Source organism: Bos indicus x Bos taurus, chromosome 5, assembly GCF_003369695.1.
Source record: "Bos indicus x Bos taurus breed Angus x Brahman F1 hybrid chromosome 5, Bos_hybrid_MaternalHap_v2.0, whole genome shotgun sequence".
Lineage (NCBI taxonomy): Eukaryota > Metazoa > Chordata > Mammalia > Artiodactyla > Bovidae > Bos > Bos indicus x Bos taurus.
In genome coordinates this window covers 89,990,621-90,011,617 of record NC_040080.1, presented here as the reverse complement: position 1 = coordinate 90,011,617, position 20,997 = coordinate 89,990,621, and the positions used below count along the sequence as shown (strand labels likewise).

At 57.8% G+C, this 20,997-nt stretch overlaps 1 protein-coding gene across 1 annotated transcript; it reads right to left on the bottom strand.

Annotated features, from left to right (window-relative positions):
* Position 1: 1 nt before the first annotated feature.
* Positions 2 to 18,762, bottom strand: KCNH3 (potassium voltage-gated channel subfamily H member 3). Its single transcript, XM_027542766.1, is given in 16 exon segments — positions 2 to 962; positions 1,042 to 1,118; positions 1,719 to 1,825; positions 2,227 to 2,558; positions 3,255 to 3,472; positions 8,073 to 8,322; positions 8,710 to 8,909; positions 9,191 to 9,472; positions 13,640 to 13,847; positions 13,933 to 14,090; positions 14,462 to 14,500; positions 14,503 to 14,704; positions 15,134 to 15,267; positions 16,332 to 16,466; positions 16,897 to 17,130; positions 18,567 to 18,762. Coding segments are annotated over 16 exon segments (3,222 nt in total). The 5' UTR covers positions 18,643 to 18,762; the 3' UTR covers positions 2 to 392.
* Positions 18,763 to 20,997: the final 2,235 nt, after the last annotated feature.

The window sequence follows — 20,997 nt, the reverse complement described above, 5'->3', positions numbered from 1 at the left end:
GTAGTTTCTTTATTCTCTTTTTAATATAAAAAACATGGTGACAGGTGAGGCAGGGGCACATGCAGGGGATAGCAGAACCCCTCCTGGGCCTCGGGCCACTGCCCCCCAGCCTGCAGAGGGCGACAGGGTGGTCAGAGGAGCAGGCTGAGGGGAGCAAGGGCCCCAGGAGTAGGAGCCCAGAGATTCCTGGGCTGGGGCCTGCCCCTGAAGTTCCCGTCCACCCTGTGAGTCCGGGGCCAGGCGTTCATTTGCTGTCTAGCTCCCTGCCCTGAGTCCGCAGGTAGCACGGAGTCCCCGGTGGGTGGGGGGTGGCTGTCCCCTTCTCCACCCTGAGCTTGGGCAGAGCAGCAGATGGAAGCAGGTCTGGCAACACTGAGTTCTGAGGCTGGTGGTCAGACCCCTGTGCCTTCTTCCTGGGTCCACTGGACTGTACCAGAGCCGTGGCAGCCGATAAGCACCATCTCCAGGCTATGGGGCTCCCAGGGCAAGGCGTGGCCCCCCGAAGCTGGTGGGGGCTCTCCGGTGCTGGCAGCCTCAGCCTGGGTCATGGGCTCCGGGGGCCCAGTCCTAGCCCCTTCCTCGGGAGGCGGTGAGCCAGGGGTGCTGGGCTCAGGGCAGAGTTCTCCTGAGCCTGGGGGCTCCGAGTCAGAGGTGGAGGTCCAAAAAGCAGTGGCTCGAGGCCATGGTGAGCTCTGAGATGCAGGGGGGCCCCAGGGCCAGGGAGCCATGAGGGGAGGGGGCCCTGGACGAGGGTGGGGCCAGGTCCCACTCAAGACAGAGCCAGCTGAGGGCTGTAGGCAGCAGGAGGATGCCCCAGTGTCCACACACAGGGGCTGCAGCAGCCCAGAGGCCCCGGCCGGGCAGGGGCCCTCCCCTCGGGGTGCCAGGACCAGCTGCACAGCCTGGCGAAGGGACTGCAGCCCCTCCCGCATCTGCAGCACCTGCTCAGACAGCTCCATCACCTGCAGGGAGGGTGGGCGTGGTCAGAGTGGAGCCGGGACCCGCCAACAGCAGGCACACCCCACCTGGCCCCTCACCCACCGCCTGCCGAAGCTTGTCCAGCGTGTCTGTGTTCCTCACCTCGCTGGGCCCAAGGGGGACAGTGAGCAGGCCGTTCTCTGTGGACAGTAGGAAGGGGTTACCAGCCAGGGCTGGTCAATGAAGATAGCGCGGGGTCCAGGCCTCTGCCTGGTGAGCACAGACCACACTGGCCTGGCCAGGCCTGCCGCCAGGAGCAGCCATTTGTAACCTTGCCCGAGTTGCTGAATCCAGTGCAAACCGCCAGGGAGCCTCGGGCACACTGACTCGGGCTTCCCCCTTGGGAAGCTGCCTTCGTGATTGTCTCTTGTTCTGTCTTCCAGGCTAGGGGACACTCTGAGGGCTGCCGGGCCTGCCCGGTGGTCATTTTCAACTCTGCTTCCCCAGCCCTGTATCTCCCGCAGTGGGCCAGACACTTCTAAGGGTTTTAACAACATTATCTCATTTAACATGCACAACCACCTTTTTACAGCTAGGAAGCTGGCAGCAGAGATCTAAGCTCCATTTCAGCTACCTTCCAACACCAAGGTGCTGGTGTTACCCACCAAACTCCCCCGCCCAAACCATGCAGATGGATGAGGGCAAGAAGGCATCCAAAGTCTGTGCCCTGCCAGTTTCTCAGAGGCCCCCAGGGCAAGGGGCCTGCTCTGCCAGCCTCCCCACGGACTGAGCCCTAGTACCTGGTCCAGGAGAAGGGCTGCTGCTACATTCCGGGCCAGACTGCCTCACACGGAAGGAGAACTGGGGCTGGTCGGAGCCACAGCCGTCCTCAATCCCATCTACGACCCTGCGGACGCAGGCGCCAGGGCAACAAATCAGTCAACAGACAGACACTGCAGTGTTCTGTTTTACAGGACAAGATGCCCCACTGTCCACAGAAGCTACAAGAGCTGGAGCTAGGCCAGGGGCTTGGGGTCCCAAGAGAAGGGTGGAACACGTGGTCCCTTTTTCCCTAGGAGCTTGCAGTTTCTAGCTTGAGCGGTATGAAACAGCAAGAGTTCTGAGCAGTGCATGGCCTGAATGGTGGAGTTGGGGCAGGGAGGAGGTGCGGTAGTCAAGGGGGCTTCCTGGAGGAGGCTGAGAGGGGTTAGGATGGAAGGATGGACATCCAGGGCAGCAGTGTGGCTGGCTGGGGACCCAGCCCTGTCACTAGCTCTGCCTGACTTCAGTGGCCCAGAGCTCGCTCACCTGGGGCTCAGATCTGGGGGCACATTCCATGGCACGGGGGGCAGCCGCAGCCCCTCCAAGCTCCGAGGGTGAGTTGAGGGGCCGGCCTCAGCCTGCAAAGCCCCAGCCCTGCCTGGCCGCCCTCTGCCACCCAGCCGGGACCGGGGCACAGTTCGCCGTGGGGATAGCAGCTTGGCAGCTGAGGACGAGGAGGTGCAGCCAGGGGACAGCAGGGGGCTGGAGGGCTCATCAGCTGGGGCTGGGGAGGCTGCGGGGCCCTGCTCCCCGTCTGTCTCCTTCTCCTCCAGGGTGGACATGAGGGTGTTGTCGCCACTCAGGGAGCTGGTGTCCGCCTGGGGAGAGCAGGGGCAGGGACTCAGCATGGATAGCACCCCAGTGTCCCACTCACTCTCCCTGCCAGGTCTCACGGTCCTAGAAGCCAGGAGCTGTTTTTGTTAAAACAGATGTGGGTGTCTCTTACCTCCTGAGGAGGAGGCTCAGCAGGGGGAAGGGGTGTTTTCCTGCTGCCATCTCAAAGCCACCAGCCCTGGAGGCGTTCACTGTCCCTCAAAATTCTAGCCAAGCACGGACACGCTGTCTCTCTACTTGGTCTCTGAGGCACACTGAACTGTCCAGGAGGACCCGGTACTAAAAACTGGTTTGGAATTAGTGACATAAGGCAGGGAAACTCAAAAGCCCCCTCAGAGTGGTCCTGGGTCATGGCAGCGCACTTTGCAGAGGTGGCCTGACCTGAGGGCACCGCCCATCCCCTGCACACAGCCTCCTTGTCTGGTACCAGTGGGCTTGGTCAGACTCTCCTGGGCCAGGGAGAGCAGGAGAGGTGGCTGAGCAGGACAGGGCTGGGCTCTAAGGGCTGGTGTGAGGGAGTGAAGGGGCGGGAGAGTGTGGAGCCACCCCCATCATGCATGCAGTGCTCACACCAGGCCGTGCGCTCACACCAGGCCATGCACTCACACAGCACCCCCACGGACCCCCTTTCCAACTCCCCAGGCCTCCAGCCCTCCCGCGCACAGACCCAGCGCCCTCACCTCGGCGGGGCCTCCACCAGCACCCAGGTTGTAGCTGAGCTCCCCTCGGAGGCCCCGGCTGAAGCGGGGGGCAAACTCGGGGTACAGTGCCAGGCTCTCATGCAGCCCGGCCAGCTGCAAACACTGTAGGACGCAGTACGTCAGCCCCTTCACATCGGCGTTGGCCTTGACCACCTGCTCACGCCGGGGCAGCTCACAGCCGATCAGGTCTCCCTTCCCTGAGAAGAGCCAGCAGAGGTCAGCAAGCCCTGTCCCTCAGCCACCAGACAGGGGATGCCTGGGGCCTCTCCAGCCAGGACAGGAGCGGGGGGGCCCAGACGCTGGCCAGCCCCCGCTGCCCGCCTCACTGGCTTCTCAGAACAGCCCGGTGGCCCGGGTGCTCAGTCACCTTTGGGGTCAAAGCACTGTGCTGAAACACCCAAGTTTTAAGTCTAATGGTCTCCAAGTTGCATGTGGATCAGAATCCTCTGGGAAAGTTAAACCTATCAGACTCCCCAGGGAAGGAGCCCCATCACTATGTACAGAATCATAATATCTACTGGAGCCCACGCAATTGTTTTTAAGCCCCGTGGGTGATTCAGATGGAGCTTGTCTAGGAACCAGTATGTGGAACCAGCAAGTTAGTGCTGTGTGTGTGTTGGGGGGAGGGAGGGTCATGTTATTGCACCGAGCCTTGGTGCCTCTTCTACATGGCAGATCCTGTCCTGAACTGAGTCTGTGGTGCTTTCTTCATCTTACCAGAAGGTGTCAACGGAGGGGTTCCCCACCACCCAAGTGAGACTGCCACCTGGCTGACAGCGATAGTAAAATGGCATCAATTCGAGTCCGCACCCCAATCTCAAGAGATGTTAAATTGCAGGGTGGGAGGGGGGTGTGGGGGGAACATATGACTTAGAATCAATGAAATAGGACGTCTCCAATCAGGGACATGAGGATTAAATGAGTTTGTATAGATAAAGTATTGGTCACATAGATGGTCGGTCAAAGTTCATTTCCTTCCCTTCCCTCTCAACAAGAATCCCCTATAGCTGATTCCCATCAGGGATGGCTGGCCACCGGGGCTTGGGCAGAGCACTCATGGCCCTCACAAGGAAGCTCAGCCCACAGCCAGACATTTCACAAGATTAGACAGCTTTTCCTCATCCTTAAGGAAAAAGATGGCTTGCCGCCACCCCCGCTGTGGGCTGCCTCCCGCTGCCAGCAGAACTCACTGAGCTTAAAGGCCTCCTCTAAATGTTCACGGACTTTTGCTCAAACTTAAGTGTAGAACGCATCATCGTTAAATCTTATTTTCTTGGCTCCCGGCCATCCTTCTGGTTCCTTCTGAGAGCTGTTTGGATCTCAGTGTGATCATCTGATGAATGAGCTCTCTCTCCTCATGTGTGTCATCTGGAAATAGGATAAGGATGTATTTCTTGTTCTCATCCAAGAGGGGAGAGAAAAACAAGAGATAGGACAGGACCAAGGATGGAGTTCCGTGCCACTGGTCTTGGGGACCAGCTTCCAGCTGACCTCAGCCAGAGCTTCCAGCTCAACTCATCAAGGCGTGTGAGGTCCTCCCCACACCACCACTCAGCTCATCTCCCTTTGTCTTGCCTCTGTCCTCCCCCATAACTAACTTTGCATGCTTAGCTGTTAGTTTATACACAGGGGTAGAGGCCAGAATTGATACTGCTAGAGATGCGTGAGCCTTAGCTGCCAGGAGCAGGCAGCAAGCACCTGCATGTTCAACTAAGGAGGCAGGTGGGAGATGGGGTGAAGGCAAAGCAGAAAACCAGGCTATCATGAAGGCTAGGGAGCCAGGCGTCCATCAGGGCGTCCAGTGCAGCCAAGTCAACAGAGGAAACCGTTCATCTGGAACATACGGGCAGGGACAGGATGGATCAAAGGTGGCGTACGTCCCAGCGTGGAGAATTCTGGAGGCAAAGGTGGGCCGTGGGCAGCGGCCCTCCTTGAGGCTGCCTTCACACCAGATACGGGCATTCTGAGACCTGGCGCCTGGCATCAAAGAGGGATTCTTGCAGGACCCATGCCAGCTGCCAGCCACGCTGCTTCCTCAGCTCCAAGCTGAAAGCCATCTGCTTAATAATCCACTGGACAATCTTGCTTTGGAGTGACCAGTTTGCAACTGTCAAAATCTGCTTTTTTGCCTTTCTGATTTATCTCCAGTTCCTCATAATTTCTCCCGGATTGCCAGCCATACGTGAATGGCCATAATTCCATTTGCTCAGGGTCCTGGCATTAACTGCACGTAGGGCCAGAAGCCAAACTTGTGAGCAATGCCTCTCTCGGTTCTCATGGTATTTCTTTCTTCTGTTCCTGTTGGAAGACCATCCTCAGAGACGAGAGGATGGACACACGGTTGCTGCTGGCCAGGTGGTTCTCCAGGTGAGTGACAAACTCCAGCCTCTCCAGGCAGCAGCAGCTGTCCCCACAGGGAGTGTGCAAGCACTGCTGCCTGAGGACTGGCTGTGGTCCAGGCACCTTCCATCTGTATGTGAGGCCCTCTGTTCCCCACAGAGACCACAGCGTCCCCACAGCCCTGGAGCCTGCAGCCCCGTGTCGCCCACCACCCTGAAATCGCGCCCTTTTTGCGGGAGGACTCTCCCCAGAGCAGAGCACTTAAGAGCACAACGTCTGAAGCCTGAGGTTGAGTTAGCAGGCCAGGTTCTAGCCCTAGTGGCCTGCCGACTCATTAACTTCTCAGAGTCTCAGTCTCCTTCCATGCAAAACAAGACTGGCAATAGTTTCTCCCGGCTGGGTTTTGTGAGGTTTGCGTGAGTTGAAGCATGTAAGGGCCTGGATGCAGGGCTGGCTCCACTGTAGGACCCCTGGGGCCAGCACTGTTACCACATCCCTTCCACAACTGCAATCTCTCCCTCTTATCTAAGGGACTGATCTAAGGATCAGTCTTTTCTTTTGCCAAGAAGGGAAATGTATTTGGAGCCTGAGCTCTGTTGTCACCCATCTCAATCCCGGGCCTGCTCTAGGAGAGTAGCATCTCCTGTTTTCTAACAAAAATGGCATACACACACATACAGTCGATTAATCTTCGACAAAGGAGGCAAGAATATACAATGGAGAAAAAACAGGCTCTTCAGCAAGTGGTGTGGGAAAGTTGGACAGCTGCATGTAAATCAATGAACTTAGAACACTCCCTCTCACCATACACAAAAATAAACTCAAAGTGGCTCAAAAACATAAGACATGGTACTGTAAAAGCCCTAGAAGAGGACATGGGCAAAACATTCTCTGACATAAATTATACTAGTAATTTTTTAGGTCAATCTCCCAGGGCAATAGAAATAAAAGCAAAAATAAACAGATGGACCTAATCAAATACAAGCTTTTGCACAGCAAAGGAAACCATAAACAAAATGAAAAGACAATCTATGGAATATATTTGGAGAAAATATTTGCAAATGATATGACCAACGAGCTTAATTTCCAAAATATACAAGCAACTCATACAACTCAACAACAACCATAATCACAGCAAAAAACAACCCGATCAAAAAAATGGGCATTAGAACTAAACAGACATTTCTCCAAAGAAAACATACAGATAGGCAACAGGCATATGAAAAGATGCTCAACATCGCTACTTATTAGAGAAATGCAAGCTAAAACTCCAATGAAGTACCACGTCACACTGGTCAGAATGGCCATTATTGAAAAGTCTACAAATAACAAATGCTGGAGAGGGTGTGGAGAAAAGGGAACCCTCGTACACTGTGGGTGGGAATTTGAGTTGATGCTGCCACTATGGAAAACAGCATGGAGATTCCTCAAAAAACTAAAAAGAGAGTTGCCATGTGGTCCAACAATCCCACTCCTGGGCAAATATCCAGACAAAACTCTAGTTCAGAAAAATACAAGCACCCCTATGTTCATAGCATTACTGTTTACAACAGTCAAGACATAGAAACAACCTAGATGTACATTGACCAACACATGGATAAAGAAGAGACGGCATGTATGTATATATGTATATGGGAATACTGCTCAGCCATAAAAAAGAATGAAATAATGCCATTCGTAACAACATGGGTGGAACTAGAGATTATCATACTAAGTGAAGTCAGTCAGAAAGAGAGAGAAATGCCATATGATACCACTTATATGTGGAATCTAAACTATGACACAAACGAACTTATCTACAAAACAGAAACAGACTCACAGACATAGAGAACAGACTTATGGTTGCCAAGGGGGAGGGAAGATAGGGAGGGAGGGAGTGGGAGGTTGGGATCAGCAGATGCAATCTATTATATATAGAATAGATAAACAACAAGGTCCTGCTGTGCAGCGAAGGGAGTATATTCAATATTCTATGATAAACCATAATGGAAAAAAATATTAAAAAGATTGTGTATATATATGTATAACTGAATCACTTTACCATAAAGCAGAAATTAACACATTGTAAATCAACTATACTTCAATAAATTAAAAGAAAAAAAATAGCGTTCATGCCTCCCTTTTTCCTGCCTGAACACTTGCCAGCACTTGCATCTTTAGCATTTGATTTTTCCCCCTTGACAGAAAGTGCTCCCTTCCGTCCTCTCACAGACCAAAGGCTGGCACTTGGCTCTCATCCTGGCCTCCCGAAATCCAGGAGATGAGGTCACTTCTTCGTGTTGCCACCTGGTGGTCACCGGGTCCGCTCTTAGCTTTGCCTAGGGCTCCACGGCTGCTACCGACCCCACCCTGGCTGCTTCTCCCTGGAGGCCTTGCCCACATCTCTCTGCAGAAGGGACCATGGTTCCACCCGCCCCGCTCCCCAGCCCTGGCATCCTCCACTTCGCCCTCACAAACCTAGGATGGCGAGCACAGTTCCGCCCTTGAGCACCTCCATGGAGCCAGAGCAGACGAAGTAGAGGGCCTGGAGGGCGTCGCCCTGGTGGATGAGGTACTCGCCCGGCGTGCAGAAGGCGGGCCGCAAGGCCAGGGACAGCGCCCGCAGGCAGCCCCGGCTGGCCGCCTCGAACAGGGGCAGCTGCAGGACCTCCTTGTGCAGGTGCATGGCGATGTCAGCGCGGAGCTCGTCCGGGAGGCTCTGCAGCAGCTGCGGGTGGCACCAGGTGGGGAAGGTCAGAGTGGAGAATGGGAGCAGCCTCCCGCCAGCCCTTTCCACCCGGAGAGCCTGAGGAGCAAGGGGAGGCGTGGGAGGGACCGGCCTCCCTCCCCTCCAGCAGCCCTGCTTTTCTCCACCAGGCCTTGGGCTTGGACGTCAGTGAGCAGGGCCTGTAGATCTAACGATGGTGGAGAGGGGCCTTCGAGCCGGCTTGGCTGCTTTCTGCTCCTCCCCGCTGTCTCCCCAGGAGAGAGCGGAGGCACGGAGGTCAGAATGCTGCCTCCCTTGCCCTCCAGCCCGGTCCGCGGAATCTTGGGCGGAGCGCACGCTCCTGGAAGGAGCAGAGGCTGGAAGGGCCGGCCCTGGAGGCCTGCGCACCTCTGTGGTGTCGATACCGTTGTTCACCGCCCAGGTCGCCTGGAAGTACTCGAGCATGCGCTGCTTGAGGGGCTTGGGGATGCGGTGGATGCGGATGTAGTCGCGCAGGTCGCGGGTGCGGCTGTGGTACAGAAAGCGGCGGGCGTACATGCGCTGGATGATGGCCGTCACGTTCCCAAACACCACCGCGTGCATCAGGGCTGGGGAGGGGGGCAGAGGGGTCACCTCCAGGACCTGCCCAGCCCGGCCAGCCACGTGCTGGACACACCTGTCCCCCCAGCTCCCACTCCGCCCCCACGCTAGGCGAGGCCCCGGCTGCCGTGTGGCCTCTCCCGGCCCTGGCCTCGGGTTCCCTGTTCCTCTAAGGCAGACGCACCTCGGGGAAGGACCTGGGGACCCTGCTGGGGGTGGGGAGGCCGGGGCATGGCCGAGGTCATGAGTCTGGGACGGGGCCCTGGACCGGAAGCGGGGCAGGCCTCACCGCCGATGAGCATGGTGCAGATGGAGAAGATCTTCTCCGTGTCCGTGTTGGCGGACACGTTGCCGAAGCCCACGCTGGTGAGGCTGCTGAGCGCGAAGTAGAGGGAGGTGATGTAGGCGCTGCGCAGTGAGGGGCCGCCCAGGAGCTCAGGCCCGGTCCTGTTGGCCTCGCCGAAGCTGCTGCTACAGTTGTCACTCTGGCCCGAGCTGTTCCCTGCGGCAGGGCTCCGGCCCACCAGGTAGTAGGGGGTCTCCAGTCGGCGGGCCAGCTCCTGCAGCCAGCCTGGGGAGAGGGCAGGATGGCACTGCTGCACTGTGGCCACCGTGTGCATGCTGCTTCCCCTGGGGTGAGGGGGCACCTGGCTGCAGACCCACCCTCATGCTTCTTTCCAGGTGTGTCCCTCCTCTGCCAGCCTTGCACACCCCATCCTCCCTTGATCCTCACCAAGACAAGCCCATGAGGATGAGACTGTCATCTCCCCAGACGGTGTCTCTAGGTGCTGAGGCTGCAGTGAGAAGTGCTGCACCCTCCTCCCCACGGTGGCACTAAACCCAGGCAGTGAGCCCAGCTGGAGGGGGCACAGGGGCTGGTGGGCTCGCTGTACCAGCCCCAGCCTCACTCCCAGGCCCCCCTCCTCTGCCTGATCCTCCTAGACTCTTCTCACTTTTTCTCTGAGCTCCGGAAAGCCATCCTCCATTCAGTCCCATCCTGCCCCACAACCACACACGCCACCCAACCTCGTGCACATGTTCTCGGGCACGGCAACACGGATGTGTGCCTATACCCCATTGAGGCTATAGTTGTGCTCCACGCAGTCAAGAGGACAAGGACACACACGTGTGAGCACAGTTCCAGGAGCACAGCCATGCCTGTGCACACTTGGGAGAGAGACGAGGACACACAGGTGCTTGCACACTGACAGCCAGGTAGGAGAGGGACACACCTGCATGGACATGAGCACACAGGTAATGAACACAGAGGCTCTGCACACACACAGACACAGGCCAGCCAGGGACACTGGGAGGACAATGAAGATCGCCCCAGTCTCCCCATCAACCCCACATTCTCTGGTCAGACTTTAGAGGGGGTGGGACTGCGTACTGGGGTCTCTCAGGAGCCCACAGCTGCCCAAAGTCACTCAGTCCACCTGGAGGGATGTGGGAATTCTAAGGTGTTAGATGAAGGTCCCCAGGGTCCACAGAGGCCCCAAGAGTCCTGGCAAAGGTGGGGGCCACGGAAAGCCAGGGAGAGAGGGAAGCTCTAGCACAGGGGTCCAGAGGGTGGGCTCAGGATCACAGGCTGCGGTTGGACCCACCTTTCCACATACCCCTCCCCAGACCCCTAATCCACACTCACCCTAACAGCACACACACAGCCCCCTGTGGTCCTCACACCCCTCCTCTCACCCCCAGCCCTTCATTCAGGAACCTCACACATGTGCCAGGAGCCAGGTGACCCCCAGGAGCTTCCTGCAGGGGAAAAATGTACCCAGCACCTGAGGGCCCTGGGGTGGGGCTCAAACCCATATGCTATGGGCCAGAGTTAGACGACTTCCTGAAAGAGGGGGCACTGGTGCTTGGTCTCAGAGGATGGGTGGTTTTGAGATAAAGAAACTGAGAGGGGCTCATTCCTGATCTAGGGAAAGGCCTGGACTAACCTAGAACTGGCAGCAAGTACAGGCAAGTAGCTTAGCTAGAATGTGGGGTCCACGCTGGGGAGCAAGCTCCAGGCTGAGGAGTTGGGGGTATATGTGAAATCCTGAGCCAAGGCGAGGACTCGCCCTCCTGTTACTTGAGATGTGAGAACACAGGGAAGTGTACAGAGCTCTTCAGTCGTTATTTAGGTGGGCCGCTGAGGTGAAGCCAGTTGCTGGGGGAGAGGGAGGGGGCTGGAGGCAGGAGAAGGAGCAGGATGAAGGGAGGAGCCCCTCCTCATGTAGTCTTGGTCCTGGGGCGTCCACAGCCTCTGATGCTGGTGGTGGGATACTGCCTCTGCTCGTGAAGGGTCAACTGCAGAGGCTGTTCTGGAGGCTGATGTCCCCAAACGACCTCCCTCAGTATTTAGCACCAACTTTTGAAAATCCAGCCCATCTCCACTGGGCTAATGGGACTCTGGGGTCGGAACTCTGTGTCCACACCCGGGGCAGTGCAGCTGCCCAGAACCAAGGCAAGGAGGCCAAGGGAAGGCACCTCCCACCAGACAGAGCTGGGCCAGCAGGGAGTGCCACTCTCCCCAACGGACATCCCTGCCTGGGTGGATTTCAGCAGGTCTGGGTGCAGGTCCCACCCAGTTAAGGGTAGTTTCCCTGGAGAAGGAAGGGGCAGATGAAATTGTGAAGGACTTGGAAACTCCCCTAGAGTGAACTAGTGTGTGTGTTAGTCGCTCAGTCATGTCCGACTCTTTGTGACCCCACAGACTGTAGCCTGCCAGGCTTCTCTGTCCATGGGATTCTCCAGGCAAGAATACTGGAGTGGGTTGCCATTCCCTTCTCCAGAGGATTCCTGACCCAGGGATCAAACCCGGGTCCCCTGAACTTCAGGCAAATTCTTTACTGTTTGAGCTACAGGGAAGTTCCTAATGTGAACTAGTACCAGCCCCAAACAGAAAAACCCTCTGGAACTTAGGGTTCAAGGTATGATCTGCAAAACAGTCAGACAGCCCCCTACAACCCCCATGCTCTCCATGGAGGGGCTCAGAGCTCCTCTGGGAGCCAAAGGTGCTCTTCATGTCATCTCAGCAAGCCCTGTGAGGTGGTCAGAATGGAGAATTCACGTGGACGCAAGACTCAGGCGTCTGGATCCTGCTGGGGAAGGCAACTGACCCCAGGGATTTGCAGGAGTCTCAAGAGACTTGGGTTCAATCCTTGGGTGGGGAAGATCCCTTGGAGTAGGAAATGGCAACCCACTCCAGTATTCTTGACTGGAGAATTTCACCGACAGAGGAGCCTGGTGGGCTAAAGTCCATGGGGTCACAAAGAGTCAGACACAACTGAGCGCTAATGCACACACACACGACTTTGGGGTCAGGGCTTTGCGTCACCATTACCTATCTCCCAATCCTCTGACCTCAGAGCTGCCTCCACCACAGCCTCCCTCTGGGAAGGGCAGGTGCCAAGGAGCTGACACTGTCTGGAACATTCTGGTTCCTGTGCTCAGCAACTAGAGCTTTGGGGAATATCCAAGTGGGCCTCTGGGCTACACACCAGTCTCCGTGGGCTTTGTGAACGGGGGAGGATTCGCAGAAGTCTCCTCGTCCCCGGGCACTGATCAGAGCACGTGTCTAAAGCCAACCTGGACTCCGGGTGACTGACCCCACCAAGGAGCAGGTAGTCATAGGGGGGCGTCCGAGCAGCTGGCCTCTTGCCCACTGACTGGAAACCGGGGCTAAAGGCCAGTTACCAGGAAGTTGCCAGAGGGCTGGAGGGCGTGGGCGGAAGAAGGTGTGTTCAATTTTGGAACAGAATGGTTTGGAGAGAGGACGGAAGCTGAGATGTTCACGCAGTGGTGCCAGTGGAGTCGCCCAGGGAGAGCAAGGTGGGGGAGGAGGGGTCTGAGGAAAGCCCGGGGCAGGAGGAGGCCTCATCCTGGGGCAGAGAGGTGGCTGGCAGGGTCAGGTGCTCTGGGGACTTCAAGGGGATAAGGGTTTGGTCCCAGAAGGTCACTGTGACCTGCAGGGTGACATTTTGGGTTGAGCAGTGGGGGTGGAAGCCCTCCTGGCAGGAGTTAAGTCGTGAGTGGGAGGTAAGCAGAGGGAGGAGCTGTGAGCGTGGAGGTGAAATGAAGGAGAGTGAAGACACTGGTGGGGCGCAGGGAACGGCTGCTTTTCAGGCAGGGGGAGGCTGACACGGATGAGAGAACGTGCTGCCGGAGGCAAAAAGAGCGGGGAAGGGGCCTTAGGAGCCAAGGTGGTGGAGAATGAGCTTCCAAGAGATTGGTGGGAAAGTGCCAGGCATGTGAGGAGCCCCTGATCATGGGAGACCATGGGAGACCATGGGAGACCATGGGAGAGAGGTCTCCTGAGAGGGGTGGGCTTCCCAGGTGGGCAGGGAACAGAAGCAAGTGCCACAGGCTTGACCACGAGGAGGCCACGATGGGTGAACAGCCTCTCCCAGGCAGCCTACCAGGCTTTTTCCACAATAAGGGGCTGCTGGAGAGTGGGCCTGCCTTGAGGGGGAGGCTCTGTCACACTCCCCTCTGCACACACACACCAGCCCCCGTCTCCCCCTCACACACACACACATACTCGCACACACGCCCCAGACACACAGCTGTGAGCATGTACACACGCAGGCTTGCACACATCTCTCTGACACCTTGTATCAGCTCACAGATATCCCCTGACACACACTTGAACTCACATTTCCCTGACACACACACCCTTGAGTGAACAGATTCCTTGGGCACATGTACATACACACACACACACACACATGCAAGCAGCCTCCAGTACCAATCTCGGGCAGCTCCGAGGCGCTGCTCTCAATTTCCCGCTGGCCAATGTAGAACCAGACGCAGGCCACCCAGTGGGCGAGCAGGGCAAACACGGCCATGAGCAGGGTCAGCACCACGGCGCTGTACTGCGAGTAGCGGTCCAGCCGGGGGAGAAGGCGAAGCAGCCGCAGGAGTCGCACTGTCTTCAGCAGGTGCGCCCCGAAGTACTGCAGTGGGGGGAGGCGGGGCAGTCACCCCAGGGCTGGCCTGGCCCGTCCCACCCCCGAGCCCGCCCAGCCCGACCGCACTGACCACATTGACCTTGAAGGCGTGCAGCAGGTCAAAGGGCAGCGCTGCAATGACATCCAACAGGAACCACGTGGTAACGTAGTGGAGGCAAATGGACTTGGGGGCAAACACCACCTGGCCTGACTTGGACACGAACGTGGTACGGAAATTCAGCACAATGTCTGTGGGAAGTCAGGGCGGGACTCAGCGTGGGTTGGGGAGAAGCCACACTTTTTTGGGCCCCTGGCTCAGTATGTGACACTGGCCTGGGCCCTTTATATGCATCGTCTTAGTTTTCACAGTAACTGCAAAGGGTAGGTACTGTTATGCCTATTTGATGATGGGAGAAACAGGCTTGGAGAGGCTATGACTCGGTCGCGGTCAAGTGACCCATTAGCAGTGGGGACATATGGACCCGTGGTCCTATTTCAAAGGCCACGGGTCATAAACAAAGGGAGGGCCAGGGGGACAGCAGGGGGCAGTGGAAGCCATGCAGACTATCCCCACCAAAGCCCGGGGGTCGCCAGGGGTGGGACGCACAGAGTGCACATACCGAGAATGAAGAGGACCTCCACGGCCAGGTCGCAGACACTGGGGGGCCACGGGCGGCACTGGGCTCCCGGGCTGTGCTCACGCACACGCTGTAGGGCACGGTGACAGCCACGTAGAGGGTGGCCAGCAGGATGAAGCCATCCCAAGTGGCCCTCAGCGCCCCACAGTGCAGCAGGATGAAGGGCGACTTCCGGATGGCGGCTACCTTGTACTCAGGCAGATTTGGCTTCTCCCCAAACACCCCCTAATGAGAGGCAGGGCAGGGCCAGGCAGGGAGGACAGTAAATTGGCACAGGCTGAGTTTGGATAGAGTCTGGCCTCCTTTCTCTCCCTGCATTCTCAAAACCACCTCTGGCACAGGTTTTAGAGCCCACTGGTTATAGATCAGAAGACTGAGCATTAGGGAGCTCCAGTGACTCAGCCAAGGTCACACAGCTGCTTAGCAGAGGAGCCAACACTGAGCCAAGGGCCATCTGACTCCAGGGTCCAAACTCCTCCTTTTACCTTTGACAACTCAGGCAGGTGACACTCTCGCCACAACTCCCGAAATGCTAGTGGAGCCTGAGTGGCCCCCTGAGCAGTCTCTCTGTGGTCGGCTCCGTTCCCCTTCTCCATCTCCTCAGCCTGCCCCCCCAGGGCCCCCCTCCCACACACACCCTAGCGCACAGTCCACCTTATTGAGCTTGTGCTTGCCCTTGGGCTGCTTCTGCAGGTGCCCAGACAGGTGGTAGAGCACAGCCCGGCTCCGTCGCCGGTTGGCATTGAAACCTTTGGATCCAGCCCGGCCATATCGGCGTCGGCCACCACCTGCAAAAGAACAAGGGCTGGAGAGAAGGGCGGGGGGGGCGCACACACTTAACCCTGGGGTGTGGGGGTAGACACCTGGTGCTGGCCCAGGGACTGGCTCATTGACTAGTTAGACTATTCAGAGCTGGGGCTCCAGCGTTTCTCACTTCCTAGAGTCATTTGCCAACAACCCCAGCAACGAGCAGTGCTGAGGGTGCATATGGACCCTCCTCCCAGTGCCTTCTTCTAGGAGGGGGACCGGGGCAAGGCAGGAGAGGATCTCCACTAGGAAAGGCCTGAGAGAGGAGTGGGGAGATGGTTCCCAGAGTGGGGGAGTGCTGAGCTAGCAGGAGGCCAAGGGGCAGAGTTGCTGCAACCCTTAGCTGGGGGATGGGAAGAGTATCCCAGCATTAGCAAATGGCAAAGAGGCCTTGTGGCAGCTTCCGTTAACAGCTCTGTGAGCTGTCCAAAGGGCACTCCCAAGCCCTAAGAGGATGCAAGAGGGGAAAGACCACAAGGACTTAAAGGAGGGTTTTAGCTAGGGCTCCCCAGACAGGTTTGTATGAAGAAAAGGAACCAGGTGGGCCTCACTAATCAGTGGGAAAATGGTACTTCATGGACACTAGTGGAATGTGTTTTTTTCCGTTTCTTAGTAAAGTTGACGTCAAAACTCCAGCTTTTGGGACTTCCCTGGTGGTCCAATGGTTAAGACCGCCTTCTAATGCAAAGGGTGTGGGTTCGATCCCTGGTCAGGGAGCTAAGATCCCATGTGCTTGACAGCCAAAAAACCAAAACATCAAACAGAAGCAATGTTTAACAAACTCAATAAAGACTTTAAAGATGGTCCGAACCCAAAAAATCTTAAAAAAAAACCCCAACAACTCCAACTGTGTCTCAGCAAGCTTTCCCACCTGGGCCTGCAGAGATGAGAGAGCCACAGGCTTCTTAGACAGCAGAGCAGGAGTCAGTCAGTGCGGGTAGGGTGGGGGGCCCTCAAGCCCACGCTGGGTACCACGGCCCCACCCAGGCTGAGGTACCCAACACCCCAGGCAGAGCAGCCAGATCAGTGGCCCCTGGGCACCCACCTGACTCCTTCCAGCTGTCAGGCCCCCCTCGGTTCTTGGTTTCACTGATGTCCTTGTGAGAGACCAGGAAGAGGGCCACCTCCCCTTTCTCATTCTTTATGGGTATCACATCCAGGAGACACCAGAACGGGAGCCCTGGGCATGAAGACACAGCTCAGCTCCCATTTTCTGTGCTGCCCAAGATGACAGAGGGGCCATTGACACCCCTTAGTTAAGGCACAAGCCAGCTCCACTTAGGACACTCAGGCTCGATCGAGCAGGGAGAGGAAGGGCAAGGGAGAGCAGAGTGGACATTCAGACATGTGTGTTCAGAGATCTGTCCTGCTAAGTAAGATGGGCAAATTCTTCTGCTGGGGGCGGGGGGAAATCCAAGATGGGAAATAGAGGACTGATTGAGATTGTGGTGAGGACCCAAGAAGGTTGAGAAAAAGGAGATGGGAATGTGGGAAGATGGGATGAGATGGGGAGATGAAGATGGGAGTGGAAAGAAGGGACTGTGGATGGGGTGGGTACCAGGCTGGGTGAGACCAAGAAAGTAAGGCAGGCTGGCCAGACGGCCCCTCACCACTCTTCCGGTACAGGATCAGCTCAGCCTTGAACTCCTTGTGCTCATCCAGGGCCTTGCGGATCTGTTGGCGGACGAGCTCACTTGTGTCTGGCCCATAGAGGAAGGAGCAGGCGCAGCCCCGCTGCATGACCTCGGCCCGGGAGAAACCCGTGAGGTCACAGAAGCCATCAGAGCAGTAGACCACGGGGAAGAGCCCCGCCACCTGGGCGTTGCCCAGCACGAAGTTACTATCTGCAAGAGAGCACCTCTCAGAGCGGGTGTGTGGTGAAGGGACACGAGGTCTACTGCCTTCCTTTAACACTGCCTGCCATCAAAGGGGGGGTGTGACAATCTTGGGACTCCTGCCTGTGAGTGTTTGGGCTGGGGGGCTGGGGGAGGGTTAGGACAGGAGCTGTTCATGAACTGGAGTTAGGATGTCGCCTGTGTTTCAGTGCCCTGCAAGGACCCATTCTTAGCATCGTGTGTAAGTGTATTTGAGAATCGGCATACCTGAGCCCTGAGGCTGGTGAACGCAGCCCTGTGTGGGTGCTCTACTCTCTGGAGTGTGAGCTGACCAGCCAGGGGTAAGGAGTGGGACTGGGGATGTCTGCAGGAGAACTGCAGGACCAGTTCTAGGACCGCCTCAGCCCCACCCCAGCCTCGGCCAGGTTCCCTCACCTGCCAGGTGCTCAGGTGGACCATTTGGCTCCTCCCACTGAGCCTCGCTGGGAAAGGCGATTCAAGCCATCATCTATTCTGCACTCTGCCTGAGCCCCAGCTGCCTGACCTGGCTCGGGAGTTAGTGAATGTGATCCACAATGGGGGTGTAAGGACGGTAGCTGAGCTCTGGCAGCCTGGAGCCAGGAACGTATTGGGGGTTGGGGGGCACTGAATCAGCAGGCTACGGGAGCCAAGTGCAGGCAAAGCAGAGGGAGAAGCCTGAAGGGGTCCTCAGAGAGGGGCTTCCACCCTCTATGAGGAGCCAGAGACTGAGGTAGAGAGCTGGGAAGCCCCACTGCGGGGTGGTGGGGGGTGGGGGTGGGTGGCGGTAGTTTGAGGGAGGAGGAGAAGGAAGGGAGCTTTCACGACTTTCCAGGGTTCAGAGCCATAGAAAACCATAATTCAGAACTCTGGTTGCCTTCTCCAAACTTCCCCAGTCTTGGTGGGAGTCCCCAAACCTGTCTATTTGGGGATAGACGGGCTCAGTGGGTTTAGGCAGTGAGGTGAGCTTGAACCAACAGTGCTCTCCGGAGACCGGTTTACTCTATCCTGGTTTGCAAACCTCTTTTCTACAGCAGTTTTTTTAAGCCTCTGGGCTGTCTCTTGACGCTTCCTTGCCTCACTCCCCAACCTGCCAGTTCGAGGGTAGTCGATGGGACAGCGCCAGACGCAGGGATGGGATAGATTAGATTAAGTAGCTCCGGGTTCTCTCCCCCAGGCACAGAGAGCATGCCCGGCTCCCAGACTGAGAGTTCTAGTCATTTCGCCTGGTCTGGGGCAGCGTTGACTTTGAATTTTTCAGAAACGGCATCTGAAAGGAGACGGTGGTCCCAGCTTAAAGTGGGGCTCGGGGAAGGGAAGGCGAGAGCAGGAGGGCTCCAGTCTGAGATGTCAGGGTACTGGACTAGAGGGAACCCTGGCTAGGGACAGCTGGTCCGGGAGATAGTGGGACGAGGGTCGGGACTCACGCGTGCCGTCGAAGCGCGTGGCGATGGTGTCCAGGAAGGTGTTCTGCGGCGCCAGGAGTCCCCGCATGGCCGGCATCTTAGGCGGCCAAGGCCGCCCGCCCCATCCCTCCGGGGCGCGGGAGCTCAGCGCCGGGGGAGGGCGCCCAAGTCGGCCGCCCCCCACCGGGCCCCGCGCCCCCTAGCGCAGCCGTCGGGGGGCGATGCCCACCCCGGGCTCGCAGGTCCTGCCAGCCGCCCGCGCGCAAGGGGGCGTCCCCGCCGTCGGGGCCCGGAGCATGGCGCGCTGCTCCTCCCGCCCTGGCAGCCCACGAATCCTGGACTCGCGGCTCCGCTCGCACTGTGCTCTCGGCACCTTCCGCTCGCGGCGGCTGCAGCAGGAGCTCCCGTTTCGGCTGCGGGTCGGCTCCCTCTCGGGCTCCGCTCCGCACCGGATCCCCGCAGCTCCCTCCGTCTGTCGGGGAGAAGCGGCAGCCTCCCTCCTTCCCTCCTGCGCCCGCCGCCAGCACCGGGGTAACCATGGAGACGGGGCACACCCAGGCAGGGCCGCCTCCTTAAAGGGACAGGCCTCCCGCCGAGGGATCCCCCTCCCCTCGGGACCTCGTGGGGGCCTGGGAGGCGGCGCCCTCCCTCCCTCCCCGCGCCAAGCGGGCCGCCCGGGCCACCCGAAGCCGCCCCGCCCGCCCTTCGGAGAACGACGGGCAAGCGCCTGGTCCCGCTCGGGCTGACTCAGCCGCAGGGGCGAGGCGTCTTTCTCTGCAGCAAGGGGGTGCTCAGAGAGCCTGGCAGCCTCTCCTCCCCCGGAGGGACCTGGGGAGAGCTCAGGCGGGGGCTGAGCGGGGGTTGCTTGTTTTAGAAGATGCTTTTCCCTTAGGAAAAATGTAAAGGGAAAGGGGGCTGGGCCAGCAGGCGGAGGTGGTGAAGACCGGTGGTTGGCGGAAGCTGTGGGGCAGGGGAAGTCTGAAAGGAGATTTGGTGGAGGGGGTCTAAACACAGCTTCTGGGCATCCGAGTCTTTCTTAGCCTCTACTTTACCCTCCGGGGAATGGATCAATCCTTCACTAAGTGCATCTCAGCCTGAAGCGGCGGCTGACTGGAGCTGTCAGGGAATTGGAGGGTGGGCAGTCCTGGAAATAAGATTTAGACGCTTTTAGTGTGTGATCGGGAGGTGGAGGGGGTAGGGAGTGGAAAACAGGTGTGTGGGAATGGGGGCGCCCCAGAACCTTTGTCTTGCCCCTACATTTCTTTCGGTCACCCTTTGTCGCTTCCAGGCTGCGATGAAGGGCCAGGTTGCAAATACAGGTACGGTAGCCGTCAGAAGCTGGGGGAAACTTCCTAGTCCTGTGTTAGTGGTCTTTGCGAGCGGGGAGTGAGAGAACCGTGTCTCCTCTGCCCCAGAGCCTTCAGTCCTAGAGCCCTAGGCTCTGCGCTGAAGCGGGTGCCGGTGGTTGAGGGACCCTCCCATCCAGCGAGGGGGTGGGAGGAGGGGCCGACCATGGGCGGTGCGCAGCTCGGCCCCGGGCCGCAGTCTCTCGCCGGCCTCCCGCGCTGCGTCGGTCCCCCCAGGCTTGCGCTGCCAGCGCCGCTCCTCCTCCCTCCCACGATTTGCCAGCGAGCGCGGCTACCGCCCGCGCCCAGAGGAACCGCCGGGGCCAAAACAGCAATTTGTTCCCGAACGAGTGATGCGGAAGGCTTAGCAACCCCCCCCCCCACCCCCCGCCGCCCCGCCAAGGAGACACAACCAGAGTCATCAGCATCGGAAAGACAGTGTCTCCCGCTCCACCCACCCCTCATCTGCGACAAGGGCCGAAGCCCCTGGCACCTGTATTAAAATGAGCTGGTGCTAGGGGAGGAACAGGAGGAATTTGTCTCCCCTAGTCCTCTGAATTCTGGAATCCTGCTCCCAGGAAGAGCGACCCTAAGGAGTCTGCAGATCTTGCTCCTGACTCCCGCCCTCCCACCCTCTCACCTGTGTCCAGGATTGCACAGTAATTCCTCCCCCGTGGCTCATCTTTGCCCCTCCGGGCCTGTTCAAGCTGTAGTGCTAAGGAGGGGGTGCAATTTACCAACTGTCTCACTTTGAAAGGATGAGGAGTATGGTTGATAGCACCTAACTTGAGAGCCAGGCTACTTACCTAGGTTTGAATATAGTGCTGCCACTTGCTGTTGTGATTTTCCTTGCGTGACTCAATTTTCTCCTCTGTGAAGTGGGGACAGTAACTACCGCAGAGAGTTGTTAGGAAAATTAAGAGAGTAAAGGATCCAGACAGTTGTGGGTGACAGTTGCATCATGTAAGTATTATCTGATTTTGAATCTTATAGGAGCCGTGTGACTTATGCAGAATAGATGATACTCACACTCCATCTCACAGATGAGTAAAGAGGCAGCGATAGAGACTTGCTTTGGTTTGGTTTACTGCTAAGGTTCCAACCCT